The sequence below is a fragment of the Bombina bombina genome, chromosome 5, assembly GCF_027579735.1.
Source record: "Bombina bombina isolate aBomBom1 chromosome 5, aBomBom1.pri, whole genome shotgun sequence".
NCBI classification, from domain to species: Eukaryota; Metazoa; Chordata; class Amphibia; order Anura; family Bombinatoridae; genus Bombina; species Bombina bombina.
In genome coordinates, this window is record NC_069503.1 from 926,059,141 (window position 1) to 926,077,495 (window position 18,355).

General features: G+C 36.0%; 1 protein-coding gene across 1 annotated transcript in view; it reads left to right on the top strand.

Annotated features, from left to right (window-relative positions):
- Nucleotides 1–18,355, top strand: part of PREX2 (phosphatidylinositol-3,4,5-trisphosphate dependent Rac exchange factor 2) — a 689,594-nt gene that overhangs the window by 202,355 nt on the left and 468,884 nt on the right. The window contains exon 4 of the mRNA XM_053715101.1: nucleotides 8,024–8,128. Within this exon, the coding sequence (XP_053571076.1) occupies nucleotides 8,024–8,128 (105 nt within the window). The remainder of the gene's footprint in view (nucleotides 1–8,023; nucleotides 8,129–18,355) is intronic.

Here is an 18,355-nt window from a genome sequence, read left to right on the forward strand (position 1 = left end):
AAGTTGCCTGTAAAATAAAAATAAATCCTAAAATAGCTACAATGTAACTATTAGTTAGTTTTAAATAGGAATAATTTATTTAATGATAGGAATATTTATTTAGATTTATTTAAATGATATTTAAGTTAGGGGGTGTTAGGGTTAGACTTAGATTTAGGGGTTAATAACTTTATTATAGTGGCGGCGACGTTGGAGGCGGCAGATTAGGGGTTAATAGTTGTAGTTAGGTTTTGGCGACATTGGGGGCGGCAGATTAGGGGTTAATAAATATAATTTAGGTGTCGGCGATGTTAGGGGCGACAGATTAGGTGTTCATAAGTATAATGTAGGTGGCGGCGGTTTCCAGAGCGGCAGATTAGGGTTAATAATATAATGCAGGTGTCACCAATGTCGGGGGCAGCAGATTAGGGGTTAATAAGTGTAAGATTAGGGGTGTTTAGACTCTGGGTTCATGTTAGGGTGTTAGGTGTAGAAGACATAAAATGTATTTTCCCATAGGAAACAATGGGGCTGCGTTAGGAGCTGAACGCTGCTTTTTTCCAGGTGTTAGTTTTTTTTTCAGCCATCTCAGCCCCATTATTTCCTATGGGGAAATCATGCACGAGCATGTTTAGCCATCTTACCGCTACTGTAAGCAGCGCTGTTATTACAGTGAGATGTGGAGCTAAATTTTGCTCAACGCTCACTTTTCTGAGGCTAACGCCGGCTTGCAGAAAACTCGTAATACCAGCGTTGTTTTAAGTGAGCGGTGAGAAACAAAGGAGCGTTAGCACCGCACACTATTTCTCCAACATTGGTGTGTCCGGTCCACGGCGTCATCCTTACTTGTGGGATATTCTCTTCCCCAACAGGAAATGGCAAAGAGTCCCAGCAAAGCTGGTCACATGATCCCTCCTAGGCTCCGCCCACCCCAGTCATTCTCTTTGCCGTTGCACAGGCAACATCTCCACGGAGATGGTTAAGAGTTTTTTGGTGTTTAAATGTAGTTTTTATTCTTCTATCAAGTGTTTGTTATTTTAAAATAGTGCTGGTATGTACTATTTACTCTGAAACAGAAAAAGGATGAAGATTTCTGTTAGTAAGAGGAAGATGATTTTAGCAGACAGTAACTAAAATCGATTGCTGTTTCCACACAGGACTGTTGAGATGAAGTAACTTCAGTTGGGGGAAACAGTTAGCAGACCTTTCTGCTTAAGGTATGACTAGCCATATTTCTAACAAGACCATGTAATGCTGGAAGGCTGTCATTTCCCCTCATGGGGACCGGTAAGCCATTTTCTTAGTTAAACATAAAAGAATAAAGGGCTTCAAAAAGGGCTTAAAAACTGGTAGACATTTTTCTGGGCTAAAACGATTGCTTTACTAGGCATATTATGCAGATTCTAACTAATAATTGTTATTATAATCTTGGGGAACGTTTAGAAAAAAAAAAACAACTCGTAATCTAGCCATTTATTTTGTATTTTTAACTTAATTTGTGCAGTGTCACTTCATGTCACAGCTCCACAAGGTGACTGGGGTCTCTACAAGAAGGAATAGCTTGCTTAATGTCATAAATCTTCTAGAGTAACCTCTATATTAATATCCCATACACAAAATCTTCTTCCTTAAAAGAAAAACAAAATGCCATAAGATAACGACCTCTTTATTTAAATAACAAACACTTTTTTAAGAGTTTTGGGTTAGGAGGGGTGCGGTGCTAACGAGCAGTTTATGCTCACCGCTCACTTGTAGACAGGGCTGGTATTACAGGTTTTTATAAACCCGGCGTTAACCGCAAAAAAGTGAGCGAAGAGCAACATTTTGCTCCACATCTCACCTCAATACCAGCGCTGCTTACGTTAGCGGTGAGCTAGCTAAACGTGCTTGTGCACGATTTCCCCATAGGAATCAATGGGGGAGAGCTGGCTGAAAAAAAGACTAACACCTGCAAAAAAACAGCGTTTAGCTCCTAACGCAGCCCCATTGATTCCTATGGGGAAATACATTTTATGTCTACACCTAACACCCTAACATGAACCCAGAGCCTAAACACCCCTAATCTTACACTTATTAACCCCTAATCTGCTGCCCCCAACATCGCCGAACCCTACATTATATTTATTAACCCTAATCTGCCGCCCCCAATGTCGCCAAAACCTAACTACATTTATTAACCCCTAATCTGCCGCCCACAACGTCGCCACCACTATAATAAAGTTATTAACCCCTAAACCTAAGTCTAAACCTAACCCTAACCCCCCTAACTTAAATTTAATTACAATAACTCTAAATAAAATTACTACAATTAACTAAATTATTCCTATTTAAAGCTAAATACTTACCTATAAAATAAACCCTAAACTAGCTACAATATAACTAATAGTTACATTGTAGCTATCTTAGGGTTTATTTTTATTATACAGGCAACTTTGTATTTATTTTAACTAGGTACAATAGTTATTAAATAGTTATTAACTATTTAATAACTTCCTAGTTAAAATAAAGACAAATATACTTGTAAAATAAAACCTAACCTAAGTTACAATTACACCTAACACTACACTATAATTAAATTAATTCACTAAACTAAATACAATTAATTACAATTAAATAAAATTATCTAAAGTACGAAAAAAAACTAAATTACAGAAAAATAATAAAATAATTACAAGATTTTTAAACTAATTACACCTACTCTAATACCCCTAACAAAATATAAAAGTCCCCCAAAATAAAAAAAAGCCCTGCCCTACACTAAATTACAAATAGCCCTTAAAAGGGCCTTTTACGGGGCATTGCCCCAAAGTAATAAGCTATTTTACCATTAAAAAAAAAGTACAAATACCCGCCCAACATTAAAACCCACCACCCACACAACCAACCCTACTCTAAAACCCACCCAATCCCCCCTTAAAAAAAACTAACACTAACCCCTTGAAGATCACCTTACCGGGAGACGTCTTCACCCAACCGGGCAGAAGTGATCCTCCAGACGGGCAGAAGTCTTCATCCAGACGGCATCTTCTATCTTCATCCATCCGGCGCTGAGCGGGTCCATCTTCAAGACATCCGACGCAGAGCATCCTCTTCTTTCTTCGTCCGACGACTGAATAAAGGTTCCTTTAAATGACGTCATCCAAGACGGCGTCCCTTCAATTCCGATTAGCTGATAGAATTCTATCAGCCAATCGGAATTAAGGTAGAAAAAATCCTATTGGCTGATGCAATCAGCCAATAGAATTGAACTGGCATTCTATTGGCTGACTTGAACAGCCCAATAGAATGCCAGCTCAATCCTATTGGCTGATTGGATCAGCCAATAGGATTGAACTTAAATCCTATTGGCTGATTGCATCAGCCAATAGGATTTTTTCTACCTTAATTCTGATTGGCTAATAGAATTCTATCAGCCAATCGGAATTGAAGGGACACCATCTTGGATGACGTCATTTAAAGGAACCTTCATTCAGTCGTCAGACGAGGAAAGAAGAGGATGCTCCGCGTCGGATGTCTTGAAGATGGACCCGCTCCGCGTCGGATGGATGAAGATAGAAGATGCCGTCTGGATGAAGACTTCTGCCCGTCTAGAGGACCTCTTCTGCCTGGCTTGGATGACAACTTCTGCCCGTCTGGAGGACCACTTCTGCCTGGTTGGGTGAAGACGTCTCCCGGTAAGGTGATTTTCAAGGGGTTAGTGTTAGTTTTTTTTAAGGGGGGATTGGGTGGGTTTTAGAGTACGGTTGGTTGTGTGGGTGGTGGGTTTTAGTGTTGGGGGGTATTTGTACTTTTTTTTTCAGGTAAAAGAGCTGATTACTTTGGGGCAATGCCCCACAAAAGTCCCTTCTATTTGTAATTTAGGGTAGGGTAGGGCTTTTTTTATTTTGGGGGGCTTTTTGATTTTGTTAGGGGGATTAGAGTAGGTGTAAATAGTTTAAAAATCTTGTAATTATTTTATTATTTTCTGTAATTTAGTGGGGTTTTTTCGTACTTTAGATAATTGTATTTAATTGTAATTAATTGTATTTAGTTTAGTGAATTAATTTAATTATAGTATAGTGTTAGGTGTAATTGTAACTTAGGTTAGGTTTTATTTTACAGGTACATTTGTCTTTATTTTAACTAGGAAGTTATTAAATAGTTAATAACTATTTAATAACTATTGTACTTAGTTAAAATAAATACAAAGTTGCCTGTAAAATAAAAATAAACCCTAAGATAGCTACAATGTAACTATTAGTTAGTTTTAAATAGGAATAATTTATTTAATGATAGGAATATTTATTTAGATTTATTGTAATTATATTTAAGTTAGGGGGGGTAGGGTTAGATTTAGGTTAGGGGTTAATACATTTAATATAGTGGCGGCGACGTTGGGGGTGGCAGATTAGGTGTTAAGAAATGTAGGTAGGTGTCGGCGATGTTAGGGACGGCAGATTAGGGGTTAATAATATTTACCTAGTGTTTGTGATGCGGCAGTGCGGCAGTTTAGGGATTAATATATTTATTATAGTGGCGGTGATGTCCGGTTCGGCAGATTAGGGGTTAAAATATTTATTTTAGTGTTTGCGATGTGGGGGGCCTCGGTTTAGGGGTTAATAGGTAGTTTATGGGTGTTAGTGTACTTTTTAGCACTTTAGTTAAGAGTTTTATGCTACGGCGTTGTTTTGTATAACTCTTAACTACTGACTTTAAAATGCGGTACCAGGCTTGACAGGAGAGGGTCTACCGCTCACTTTTGGTCAGACTCGTAATACCGGCGCTATGCAAGTCCCATTGAAAATGTAGGATACGCAATTGACGTAAGTGGATTTGCGGTATTTCCGAGTATGGCCAAAAAAGTGACCAGTGAGCCTGTCATTTCAAGACTCATAATACCAGCGGGCGTTAAAAAGCAGCGTTGGGACCGGCCAACGCAGCTTTTTAAGCCTAACGCAAGACTCGTAATCTAGCCGAAAGACTTTACATATATATTATAGTATTTAACAGTATACTACATACATATAATAATATCCCCCAGCTCCTATAGGATTATTATTTTTTTTATTAACAATGGTGATCACACACAAATAGAGAGTATATAGGCATTACTTGGGAAGTTCATGGGTGTTCCTTGGGAGTAGCCTGTATTTTAATGGGGAAACATCGCCGGGAGTTTCTATCCCCCATGTTACATGCAGCTTTTTGCCCATACCATTCTCGCCAGCCTTTCAGTGGCGAGATTTTTAAATGTAAATAATCTACTGATTGTACAGTGAAACTTAGTTTACAAATGTATTACCGGAACTGTTACTACACAGAAACAATTTCTATTTTTAGTGACTGCACATTATTTGTTGTTGTTGTGTTTTGAATACACGTCCCCTCTCCACTGCCAAGATCAGAGTTTATCGGTGATATGAATGGATTTTTACTTGGACAATGATCCCTATTGTTTTCTATGGAAGGCCTATCGCTACTCATCGGAAAAAGAGGGTCAGCCCATTTTTTTAATAAAATATTTCCAGACGCACGGATTGCGAGACTCGCGAGAAAAAGACCATTTACATTTTTAAAAAAATGTAACATGGACACTCAAACGGAAAAAAAGTTGTTCAAATGATATAGTATATATTCCACAGCAAACTATGTAGCAAACACAGGTAAGAGTTAGAAGTTTACCAACTAACTGATCATAGGTGATTGAATCTCAGACCTCCCAAATATTCTTGACAAACTTCTGTGGCTAATGCAAAGGTTTTTAGAAACTACCTCAGCCCTCCCAGGACATGCCCCTACTCTGCTAGCCCATTCATGCTTCACCTGCAGGCCCACCCCTCTAATTGTGGCCTCTCTCACAAAACATTGATGGCGTCACCTCCCGCAAATCCCCTCACCTCCCTGCCCCAGAGAGCCTCAGCAGAATGTTGAGAGGTATGGAATACTGAAAGTGATGATAAATTTTAACGGTTTGCTATACATATTGCATATTAACTGTATTTTAGAATTAAAACAGCTAAGTTATTTTTTTAAATTATTATTAGATTATTTTTAATTTATAATTTTTACCTCACTCTTCTTGTTCCTCCGCCCCTTATATTTCCTGATTCGGTTACAGTGTGATGTAGAGAGCAGTCCCACCCGCTTTCTACATAGGGAGGAATGTACACTCCACACGTCCAAGAAACCAATGCATGTGCATTAGCTCGTAATCCGTTTCGATGTAAACAATGATTCACAAGATTCATTGTTTACTTACCGGACAGGAACAGATGAAAGTGAACAAGTTTGTTGCGCAATTCAGAGAGCATGATTCCCCTTTGTTAACAAGCGTATCAACTTTTCAAAATTGCAGAGTAGTGTACTCTGTGACGTAGCAGGGATTTCCATTTCGGAAAGCACATGTGCGAAACATGAATGCCCGTAGTCTCTTTTCCCTCAAACAAAGTTAAAAACAAGTCAAAAGTCAAACATGTTAAAATGATCAAAAGGGCGTATTGTCTTCTTCGATGGACGCCAAATAGCCCATCTTTCAATTGGACAATTGCCAAACCGTCACAAAAAAAAAATTTGCATCTGCAACGGGCGGAGGAATGGATCAATAAATATACAAAGCATAGTGGCAATAACTTTATTATTAGGTGTTTAAAAAAAAAGGAATTAAAGTTAGGCTTAAATGTAACATTTATTACGATGCTTGTGTGCAAATCGGTATAGTTTACAATCACTCAAAGTCAGTAAATTTCATAATGATGTTTAAATATTCAAAAAATAGTCTAGAATTCCAATATAGTAAAAAAAGGAGTTTAAAACATTAAAAGCATAAAAGAAACAGTGGTTCTTGACTGCCAGACTTGTTTCCAAACCAATATAGAAAACTATTTACAGAATACTTCTCTAATAGTATTTCCTTCTTTTAGAGTAACATTAAACAGTGCATCCCTGATGAGGTAACACTAGAATGTCTTATAGTGAGAGTGGATAGTGTACTGGATAATACTATTGATTTTTAATTAGCCACAGTTACAGCTTTTCCCCTGACCGCCTCCAGGTTACTAAATGTTAAAATGACCAAGAAACCATAACAGCTCAAACATTACAAAAATCACAATGTATCATTATCCAAAGACTCAGTATGTCCTGACCATATACAGTATATTTCATGTAGTTATCTTGCATACTTAGCATTTTTGTGGTAAACTTTATGATTACAAATATATAAACGGAGTCAAATTGCATGTAAGTATTTTTCTTAACGATTATTTTGAATAAATGGTTGTATACATTACGCCTGTACAATGTTATGCATATTCAGTAAGTGGGTTTCATTAACCCCATCTTGCCATAGAGACAAAATCTGATGTGATGAAGGCATTTACAGACATACAGTGTATACCATATAAGCACATAAATCTAGACATATATATATATATATAAGTGCATTGGAGCCCTTTGCAGTTAAGTAGCTGAAAACATGTAAAGTAATTTTTATGCAATATTCATATTTAATAAAGTGTTTAACTGTGTTTATACTGTAAATATGTCACATTCCAATGTTCTTATATATATCTATATGTACCTATACATGTATCTATACATATATAAAATCATATAGATAGATAGATGCTAGATAGATAGATATATATTTTACCAGAAAACTATTATAGAAATATGTATTTAAGAATAAATAGAACATATTCTGCTATGTGAAGAACATTGGAATGTGAAACATTAATATTTAATGACGTGTTAGCGCACTTCAGAAAATGAAGGGTTTGCGCAACTTGATGTTTTTTTTCCACTTTTCAAGTCTATGGGAAAATATGTTAATGTGATAGCAATATTGTAACTTTGGCTTTTTGTATGCGTCAGGCTAGCTTGTGAGCAAAAACGTTTTACTTTCAACTTGTAGTAAGTGCAGTATCTGACGCGAGCAAAAAACGAAGTCAAGCGCAGTTAGTGTACGAGCGGGAGCGATAAATAGCACTCCACTCATAATATAGCCCTTAACTGGTAGTTATTAATGGTAAATATAACTTTTTTAAAGCTTTTTTTTCTTTTGCAGAAAGACCGTTTTGGAATTTATGATGAATATTGCAGTAATCATGAAAAGGCACAAAAACTTCTGCTTGAACTTAACAAAATCAGAACAGTGAGAACATTTTTACTGGTAAGGCAATACGTTTTTCTTGCAGGCTATTCTTTACTGAAACATAAGCTGTTATCAAATTATTATGGGCAGTGATGGTGTGTCTGATATCACTTAAATAAGACACACTCACACAAGAAATAAAAAAGCCAATGGCAAAGAACTTTTGTGAAAAGGTTAAATTCCCCCATAAACGGTTTAACTACAGGTGGAGCACAATCGATAGCACAGGGTGCAATGTTTTGCGCTTGGTCTCTAACTAAGAAGTTATAAGTGGATGTTTAAAAATAGAAATTTTTGTTTTATATAAATGTGGCTTAGTACACCCTATACATTTCATGAATAGCGCATTGAGCACTAAAAGCATATTTAATGTACAGTTGTGCTTGAGCGTAATCTAAAATACTACTATAACATTTAGCGATTTTGAAATCTGAAGTAACCACAAAAGATTAACTAACGGACACATTTTCCTGGTGCTAATACCCTTCTAATAAATTACATATACTAGAGAAATCCCCAAGGAAGGGGAAAGGAGAGGAAGAAAGAGTTTTAGTGCAATATATCCTTTGAATAGTATGAAATAGTTCATAAAACTTAAAGGGATACGAAACCCAATTTTTTTCTTTCAGGATTCACATAGAACATACAATTTTAATCAACTTTCCCATTTACTTTTATAATCAAATTAATTTATTTTCCCTTTATAACCTTTGCTAAAAGAACAGCAATGCACTACTGAGAGCAAGCTGAACACACCTAGTCAGCCAATCTAGTCAGACAAATGTGTGCAGGCACCAATCACCAGCTAGCTCCCACTAGTTAAGGATATGTAAATATTCTTTTTAAACAATGGATACCAAGAGAATAATGTACATTTGAAAATAGAAGTGAATTTAAAAGTGTCTTAAAATAAAATGCTATATCTGAATCATACACGTTTTATTTTGACTTTCCTATCCCTTTAATGGTCTCAAAGTCTATTTCTGTATGCAATGTATTTATGAAATGTAAAACTTCTGAAGTACATCAAGATCAGTCAGAAAAAATACACTAGCAAGCAGGTAATATTTTATGCCATATTTATTATTGTAGTCATATGTAAGACCTGACAGAGAAATGATCTTGACTTGCATATAGACTTGTAAGTCAGGTTCCACTCCATAGATGTTTCATATGGGCAGGTTGTGCCTGATTCATTTTATATATATACTGTATATACAATATGTAAAATTAATTAAAATTAAATTTACCATTTATAACAATGGTGCTTTATACAATCACTATAAACATCCTGCCCTTAGATATCTATGAAGTAGTATAATACACTCACAGTGAGACTTGTAATTTGGTTATGAACCTAATCTTATTGCTACAAATAACCTGTACCATTCCTGATGTAAAACGGCTATGAGATACACACATATTCAACTACACAGACTGATAACTATTTGTTCTTTGAACTCGTTATAATGAAAGGTATATTGAATGTTTTTTTACTTCTACTATACTAATAAATTTGCAATAAAGGGACTTCTTCATGTTTTACTCCTTTATGTTGCTTCCATTGTTTCATATGCGGAATTACATTTTGATCACATTGATAGATATATGGGGGCCGAATTATCATTGTCTGACGGACATGATAAACCGATGAATTTCATGTGCAATGCTGCCCCCTGTAGATTCCGGGCCAATCGGCCACTAGCAGGGGGTGTCTATCAGCCTGATCGTATAGGATCGGGTGGATCAATGTCTTAAGACCGCTGCTTTAAAACTGCTTTTTCCAGCGAACCTGAAGGCTGTCCCTGAAACATCTCTAACCAACAACTACTATTGTGCAACAAAAAAGATAAGTGAGTGTGGACTCCCCCTTGTTGATGCATTAGATGGATAGGTCCTATCATCCTGGCAGTTGCAAGTGAAATATGTTGGAGTGATAATCTTATGACACACACACAGACACACAGACATAAACACACAGACACACACAAACAAACAGACACAGACATAAACACACACAGACATAAACACACGCAGACATAAACAAACACACAAACACACACAGACACACGCAGACATTTTCAAACACACACAAACACGGGGACATAAACACACACAGACACACGCAGACATAAACACACAGACACAACACACACAGATAATGGCAGACATAAAAACACACATACACACGCAGACATAAACACACACACACAGACAAACACAAACACACTCAGACATTAACACACACGTGCACACACAGACACAAACATATAATTGTATTATAAAAATTAGTGCATGCAATTTTTGCATTAGCTGGGAGTAAGGGAAATGGGTATGCCTCAGACTGTTAGAAAAATAAAGAAAACATAAAAAATTATGTAGATAGGGAGGTATATAGGGGCGTTGTTTCCAGCTTAAGGGATTGTACGTGGCTGTGTGAATTAATAATTTCCTTATATAATGGTAATAGTGAATTCAATAATTTTTAAAGGTGATAAATAAATAAAGGTGAAAAAAAAAATAAAAAAATAATAAAATGACGATATTATATCGGTATATATCAGTTTAAGAAGGAATATTGTATTTTCCTAAAAATATGTGTACTTAATGTGATTAAATCAATCAAATTTGGATCCTAATTATCTCTCTACACAGTGTGTACTTAGTGTACTTTGGCAGGGAACTAGTTAAATTTAATGTTAGAAAAAATAATATTACCTAAAACCTGTGTGTTAGTGCTATTATATCAAAGTGTGTATTACCCCTATATTCATGGGTGTGAGTGAAAAAAATGACCAGTGTTTGACAGAATATAAGGTCAGAATACACAATCCAGTATTAATTCCAATTTATTATCTTAGAAACAATTAAAAAAGTATTTATACATTTTTTTAAAGAATTCAATAAAAATGTTCACATATTCTTCTAAAATAAACTGTGGGACGTCTCCCAAATTAATAAAAACGATATATAATGAACCTTGAGATTTTTTAAAATAGGTTTGTATATTGCGTGATAATTTCTAAGGTTAACGTTATTAACGATAAAATAACAAAGGAGCCAGCTATAAACCTTTTAAAATATTACTTATATCTGTGCTGAGGTTAGTAAAAAAGTCAGACCTTTAATCTCTACTTCATAGAATTAAACACTTGTCAATCTATCATTCATTAGAATTATAACTGTGCTAAGATTTAGTAAAAACTCAAAACATTAATCTCTATTTCACAGGATTAAACAATTGTAGATCTTACAAGTTATTTCATTAAATTATAAGCGGTTCCTATTTTTACAGTCTGTGTCTTTGTGCTAAACAGGCTTTTTTGTGTGAGACTGCTCCTAGTGCCTTGCACGCAGTCAAAGTCTGTACATATATCAGCGTATGGTGGTCCAAAATAGAATAGAGATATTAGTACACACTTTTGGGGGTTTACTAGTTTTCTTGTAACGGTACTCACAGATCCTTTTGACTTGGGCCGCTGTGCTTGTCAGATCGGCTTGTGAATTCCGACTGTAGTCCTTCCCGCTTTGCCGCCTCTGTTCGGTGTCTGACGTCACACTCCCCAAAAGGAGGATACTTTCCCAAGACACCGCTACCTGTGTCTCCGCAATGTCTCAGAGGGACACCTTTATATATATATATATATATATATATATATATATATATATATATATATATATATATATAAAACACTCATAAAACATGGTACACTCGGTAATATTTAAAAGCAGAAATGGGAGAGTCAATAGCATGGGTTGCTGGAAACTGTTCAGTTGTCTGTACATGTGTACCCTGTCCAGTGTGAGAGTGCGGTCAATTTCTGTGTTTTGGATTTACTTAAGATAAATCACAAAGGCCTGTGACCCCTGGTGTTGGTTCTGTTTGTTTAAAGGCATGCATTGTGTAGCTGCTTGGTTAGGGACCCAGAATGGGAGAGACCTTGACGTGCTCCTGGGCCAAATGCAGCTGACTCTGTTGGGTTTGGCTTTTAAATATTACTGTGTGCCTGCTAGTGAGTGCCAGGTTTTCTGTGTGTTGTGAAAATAAGCTTTGTAAGTTTCCCTTTGGGCCTGTCATCCAGGCTGACCAGGAGCTAACTGCCTGGGTTGCTGGGCCTGTGCATCTGTCTGTAAGTATTCAGAGCTGTGGGGTTCACAGTGACTTGGGATGTGTACCCTGTCCAGTCTGAGAGTGTGTTTTGTGTATATGTATATATATATATATATATATATATATATATATGTATATATATATATATATATATATATATATATATATATATATATATATATATATATATATATATATATATATATATATATAAATAAAAATATATAATAATATATATATATGTAAAATAAAATAAAATTCTCTACTATGTGGAGAACGCACCTTCGGCTTTAGCGCAATTGATCTAGTGCAGTGTCAGGTTAGTTTGCAAGCAATAACTAATATTTCTTTAGTACTCCCCATGGAAGTCTAGGGGGAAAAGGAGTTACCATGGTCACAATATCCGAAGTACTGAAGTTAGACAATCTATTGCTCGTGGCCCATGCGGTTTTCATAATTAATATTTTTTGGAGATATTTTTTTAGCTACACTGGTTTTTAGAAATGGTTATTAGGAAAACTGCATGATTACAAGAATGCCCTGCTTGTCTGTTAAAAATGGTGTATATATGTATGGGTGCTCTTAACAAGAGAGCGGATAACTGTGGTGGAACCAATACTGAACAAAAATTCCAAAATGGACTGTCATTTAAGAACAGAAACTGGGAAAAAAAACTCTGTCTTTAAGGGGTTAAATGCTCATTTGTTTAAAATTAATTTCAAACACACTTAGGGGTCGATTTATGAAGCAGCGGATGCTGCTTACGACGCACTCCGCTTCAGTTCCGCCTGAAGCGGAAGTTATGAAACTGCGGTCCTAAGACCGCTGCTCCATAACTTGTCCGCCACCTCTGAGGTGGCGGACATCAATCAGCCCGAACGAATACGATCGGGCTGATTGACACACGCCCGAATCTGCAGGGGGCGGTATTGCACCAGCAGTTCACCAAAACTGCTGTTGGAATGATAAATGCTGACAGCGTATGTGCGGCGGACATGATACTATGTAGCGCACAATAGTAAATGTACCCCTTAGAGTAAGTTTCACCATAATAGGATATTCATTTCTATATTTATTCTTTATTTTCTACATTGACCTAAACCAGTCTCGTCAGTAAAATACTGGCTAGGTTACAACCCTGTTGTTGATGAGCTGAAACATGATAAGCAAGACCTCAAAATGTTTTAATCTCTGTCTGTATATTCATGTAGGAAGGTTGGGAGCTACTTGACAAAATAGCTTTAAAGGGACAGTGTACACAAATTTTCATATAACTGCATGTAACAGACACTACTATAAAGCAGAATATGCACAGATACTGATCTAAAAATAGAGTATAAAACCTTTTAAAAACTTACTTAGAAGCTCTTAGTTTAGCACTGTTGATTAGGTTAGGCTGGGACACCCAGTGAAAGGGACTGTGAAAGCAGAAAGAGCAGATGCTCCCTCCTCCCTCTTCCCTGCATATGAAAAGACAGCATGCACAAACAATAGCAGCAGGAATCTGTAGAACTGGGTCTACATCTGATACTTTGGGGCTTGGATAGGAGTCTAAAAATCAGCACAATGTTATTAAAAAAATAAGCAAAACTATACATTGTTCCAAAAACACTCCCAGATGGGCTATATAAATGGACCATCTACAAAACATTTATACAAAGAAAAATCTAGTGTACAATGTCCCTTTTAGATTGAATAAATTTGTCTGGAGGAAAAACACATAGCATCATGTAGCAGCAACAGCAGTATTTATATCACTCCAGACAAATAAATAAATATTCCAAGATAAATTACACAATAAAAGGTAGCAGCTCATACCATTCATGTTTCCCATTGCACAAATAAAGAAAGCAATTCACAGTGGAAGACCAGACAACTGCAAGGGAGGCCACACAAAGAGAGCTCGTCACGGAAACAATCTTATCAATGAAATGAAAGCAAACAGGTTTTGTGTATAAGATGTAATAATTATAAACACATGCTGGAGTCTAAGATATGAGCACGTTATCTGAGGTCAGCTTAGTGCTGAATATAATGAGGTGCAATCAATAAACAGCATGGTACAAAATGCCCAGTTTATCCATGGCTATAATATACATTGCATGAGTAATCACCTAATAGTTTGCATTGTTTGTGCATTGATAACTTTGAAAGCTCCACCAGGAATTTTAATGGTGTGAAGTGTTAGCTGATGACACATTAGATTCTTGTTTGTAAGCACCCTTGCTGTCTGAGGTTGAAGTCTTAGGCCCCTATTTATCAAAGGTGTTGCGGACCTGATCTGACAGTGCGGATCAGGTCCGCAACACCTCGCTAAATGCGGAGAGCGTATTTAACATTGTATTTAACATTGTATTTAACATTGCACCAGCAGCTCACAACAGGGTTATGGAGCAGCGGTCTTTAGACCGCTGCTTCATAATTTGTGTTTCTGGTGAGTCTGAAGACTCGCCAGAAACAGGGGCCCACAAGCTTCGTTCGGAGCTTGATAAATGGGCCCCCTTGTCGCCACATAAAGACTTTGGGACTGGACCTGGAAATAGTCATGAATTGGTTCTAAAGCAAGGATAATGTGACCAACATTGAGCAATGATTCCTGTAAGCATGCTATGGGGTTAATTTATTAAACCCCGGGTGGACATTATTCGCTATAACGAAGGGACATTATACACTCATTTTTTCTTTGCATAAATGTTTTGTAGATGATCTATTTATTTAGCCTATAAAGTTTTTCTTTTAAATAAATGTATAGTTTTGCTTATTTTTAAATAACATTGCTCGGATTTTCAGACTCCTAACCAAGCCCCAAAGTTTTATGTGAATACTGTCAGCTACCTTCTCCAGCTTGCTCCTGTTTGTGTAAAGGGTCTTTTCATATGCAAAAGAGGGGGGAGGGGGGGGGTGTCTTATTTCCCACTTGCAGTGGGCTTTCCAGCTGCCTTTTTAACAGAGCTAAACTGAGAGCTTCTAAGTTCGTTTTTAAACAGTTTTATACTGGATTTTTATATCAGTATCCGTGCATCTTATTCTTTATAGTAGTGTCTATTACATGCAGTTATATGAAAATGAGTGTATACTGTCCCTGTAATTGCACATTTTTGGAGTCTACAAAAGTAATTATTGCTAATGAGGACTTTGCAGTATTGAGGGCACTACTTGCAGCATTGTGCAATTGGACTGCAGCAGTCCCCGAATAAGGAATACTACAGACATTGCAGCAGTGTTTACTTCTGAAGCTTGTCTTATTAGCATTAAATACAGTCAGAAGAGCACAACTACATGAGTGAAGCCCATTATCAGTACTGTCTATAAAATACTGTAACCTTTATAAAGAGAGAATATACTGTAAAATACATTTCCCCTTAATGTGTTTCCAATGACTTATATAAAGTAAAAGCACCTTATACAGACACAAACTTAGCCTTATATCTTTTATTCCTTCTCATTCCCGTCCCTTGCCATAGCCAATGTAATTTAAATTCTGCCACAATTTTTTTTTTTATAAACAAACATTTGTTTCATAAGTGTGAAGTCTTTTAAAGGGACTGGAAATCCTAACATTTTCTTTCATGATTTGGATAGGAACATACAATTTTAAACAACTTTCTTTCTAGTTTACTTCTATCACCAGATTTCCTTTTTCTCTTGTTATCCTTTGCTAAAGGAGCAGCATTGTACTACTGGCAGCTAGCTGAACTCATCTAGTTAGCCAATCACAAGAGAGAAATGTGTGCAGGCAACAATCAGCAACTAGCTCCCACTAGTGTAGGATATGTGCGTATTCTTTTTCTACAAGAGATACCAAGAGAACAAAGCACATGTTAAAGTGTATTAAAATGACATGCTCTGTCTGACTCATGCAAGTTTAATGTTGACTTTTCTATCCCTTTAAAACCTTAATTTCCATAGCCTTTTCATGTGTTTTGTTATGCAAACCAACCAAATGTTTAAACACTTGAAAGTGATGCAGCATAGCTGTAAAATATCTCCTGAACATCTCTATGTAAATAAGAAAGATATTTTACCTCAAAATTTCCTCAGTAGCCACCTCCCATTGTAAAGGATTTCTAAGCAGCATTTTAGTGTGTCTGTCCTGGGACAGCTGAAAGGATGAGCCTCGTGAACTCTCATATTATTTCACCAATCAGGTAAAGGAAGCTTACTATGAAATCTCATGAGAGTTAAGTCAAATCTCATGAAATCACAGTAAGAGTTCATGACCTGAGCACTGCTGATGCTGATTGGCTGCTGTTCATTTCTTCATTTTTTTTTTTATTTTTACTTGCAGCTGGGAGCAGGTGAAGTATAACTTTTTATACAGAACTTACTCTGCTGAGCTGAGGAGATTGTGAGGTAAAATATCTTCCTTTTTTTACATAGAGATTCTCAGGTGATATTTTCCTGTCAGCTTTTTACAGTTATACTGCATCAGTATCAAGTGATTTAGCATATGAGTATTATGTCCCTTTAAGGTCTCAAAATCTGATACTTTTTACAGTGATATTTTCACCACTTGCAATGACCTCACTACTATCACTACCTGCAATAGCCATTAAAAAAAGTTTCAGCGCTTTGGTTAAAATATTTAACCATCCATATACCAGATGTGCGTTATTCTTTGCACAAAAGAAAACAGACTCTGCTCTATTAATTGCACTCCACTTTTAATCTAGTTCATACTATATTATTTTTTGTCCTCTACACTAAAATTAATGGAATATTAACATTAAAACTCACCAGCATGGAGAGAAATTTTAAGGTAAGTGTCAACTCCTTAAAGGGACATTTAACAAGTTGGGATAGAGACAAAATATAATATGTATTTTAATTACTTTAAAATGATACTGCAGTGCCTCGCCTTTAACCCTTTCTTTTAAGTTTCCGAATTGTACAGCTCTAACTCCCCCCGCACAATTCCTTCTTTGGCTGTATCTGTATCTGCCTTTGCTTTTGGTAGAATGCAGTAGGCACTCATTATCTGTTGGAGCATGCCTACAAGCAAATAAGCTGCTTTTGATTTTTTTTTTAAATACTTGCCAGCAGTTTTTAAAAAAAATTTTTTATGCAAACTATTTTTACTTAATTAGCCCTTTTAGGATATGCACAGATCTCAGCATGTTTTATGGCACTTTAACATAAAGCATATTAGTGACCTCCCTTTAATACGGTACACAGTTCCCAAAAGAGAATTGCCCTTTAGAGATGTGCAGCCCATAAAATTTCGCTTTGGACACAATTTCGTAATGAATATAAAGAGAAAATTGTTTCTTCGAATATTCGTTGACTGCACTATTCGATTTTCATTGAATTTAAAATGAAACAAAAATAAAAAGTTTTTTCCAGAACATGGAAAGCAAATTAAGGTAAGTTTTAAGTACTTAAAAATAAATAAATAAAGGAAACTGATGATTTTTCAGTATTTTATCATTTTCTTTATGTTCGTTGGCGCATTCTTTCGTGACAAATATCCATTCATCTGAAATTGAATGTACATCTCTATTTCCTTTAAAACAATTCTTAAGTAGCCTTATAATACTGACGAGACATCTTATAGAATCTTGCCAGACCAGAGAGCTTTAGAAAATCAGTCCCTAGAGGAGATATGCTTTCTGGGCTACAAATATAGATATACTAAAGGTGAACATGGTTGAAACATTTAAAAACTATGTGCAGTACCACATCCTGCTGCTACCTCCTGTTATTATAGAAAAAAAAATGTATTAATTAGGAAGAATATATATATATACATAATATATATATATACATAAGTAGGTATTATAAAAATTCATGAGGAGGAAAGGATATTTCATATTTAGATAGATGCTAAGGTCTGATCCAAAATTTTAACAATAGATGAAGAATTGGCAAGTGCATGGAGTTGCCTATCAGCGGAAGTGAGATGATCTTGTAAAAAAAAAAATGCTAACGGCAATTTAATAAATAATGGTCCAGATGGTATTTGCACTCAGATATTTTTATATTATATACATTCTCTTGCAAATTAGTCATTCTTTAGTCTAATATTGGTGATACTTCAATCAAAAATGTAATCTGAAATAAAATTATGATTCCACATCTGCAGTTTAGCATGACATCATTACCAGGCAATACCATTACACCCTTATGTGCAGTGT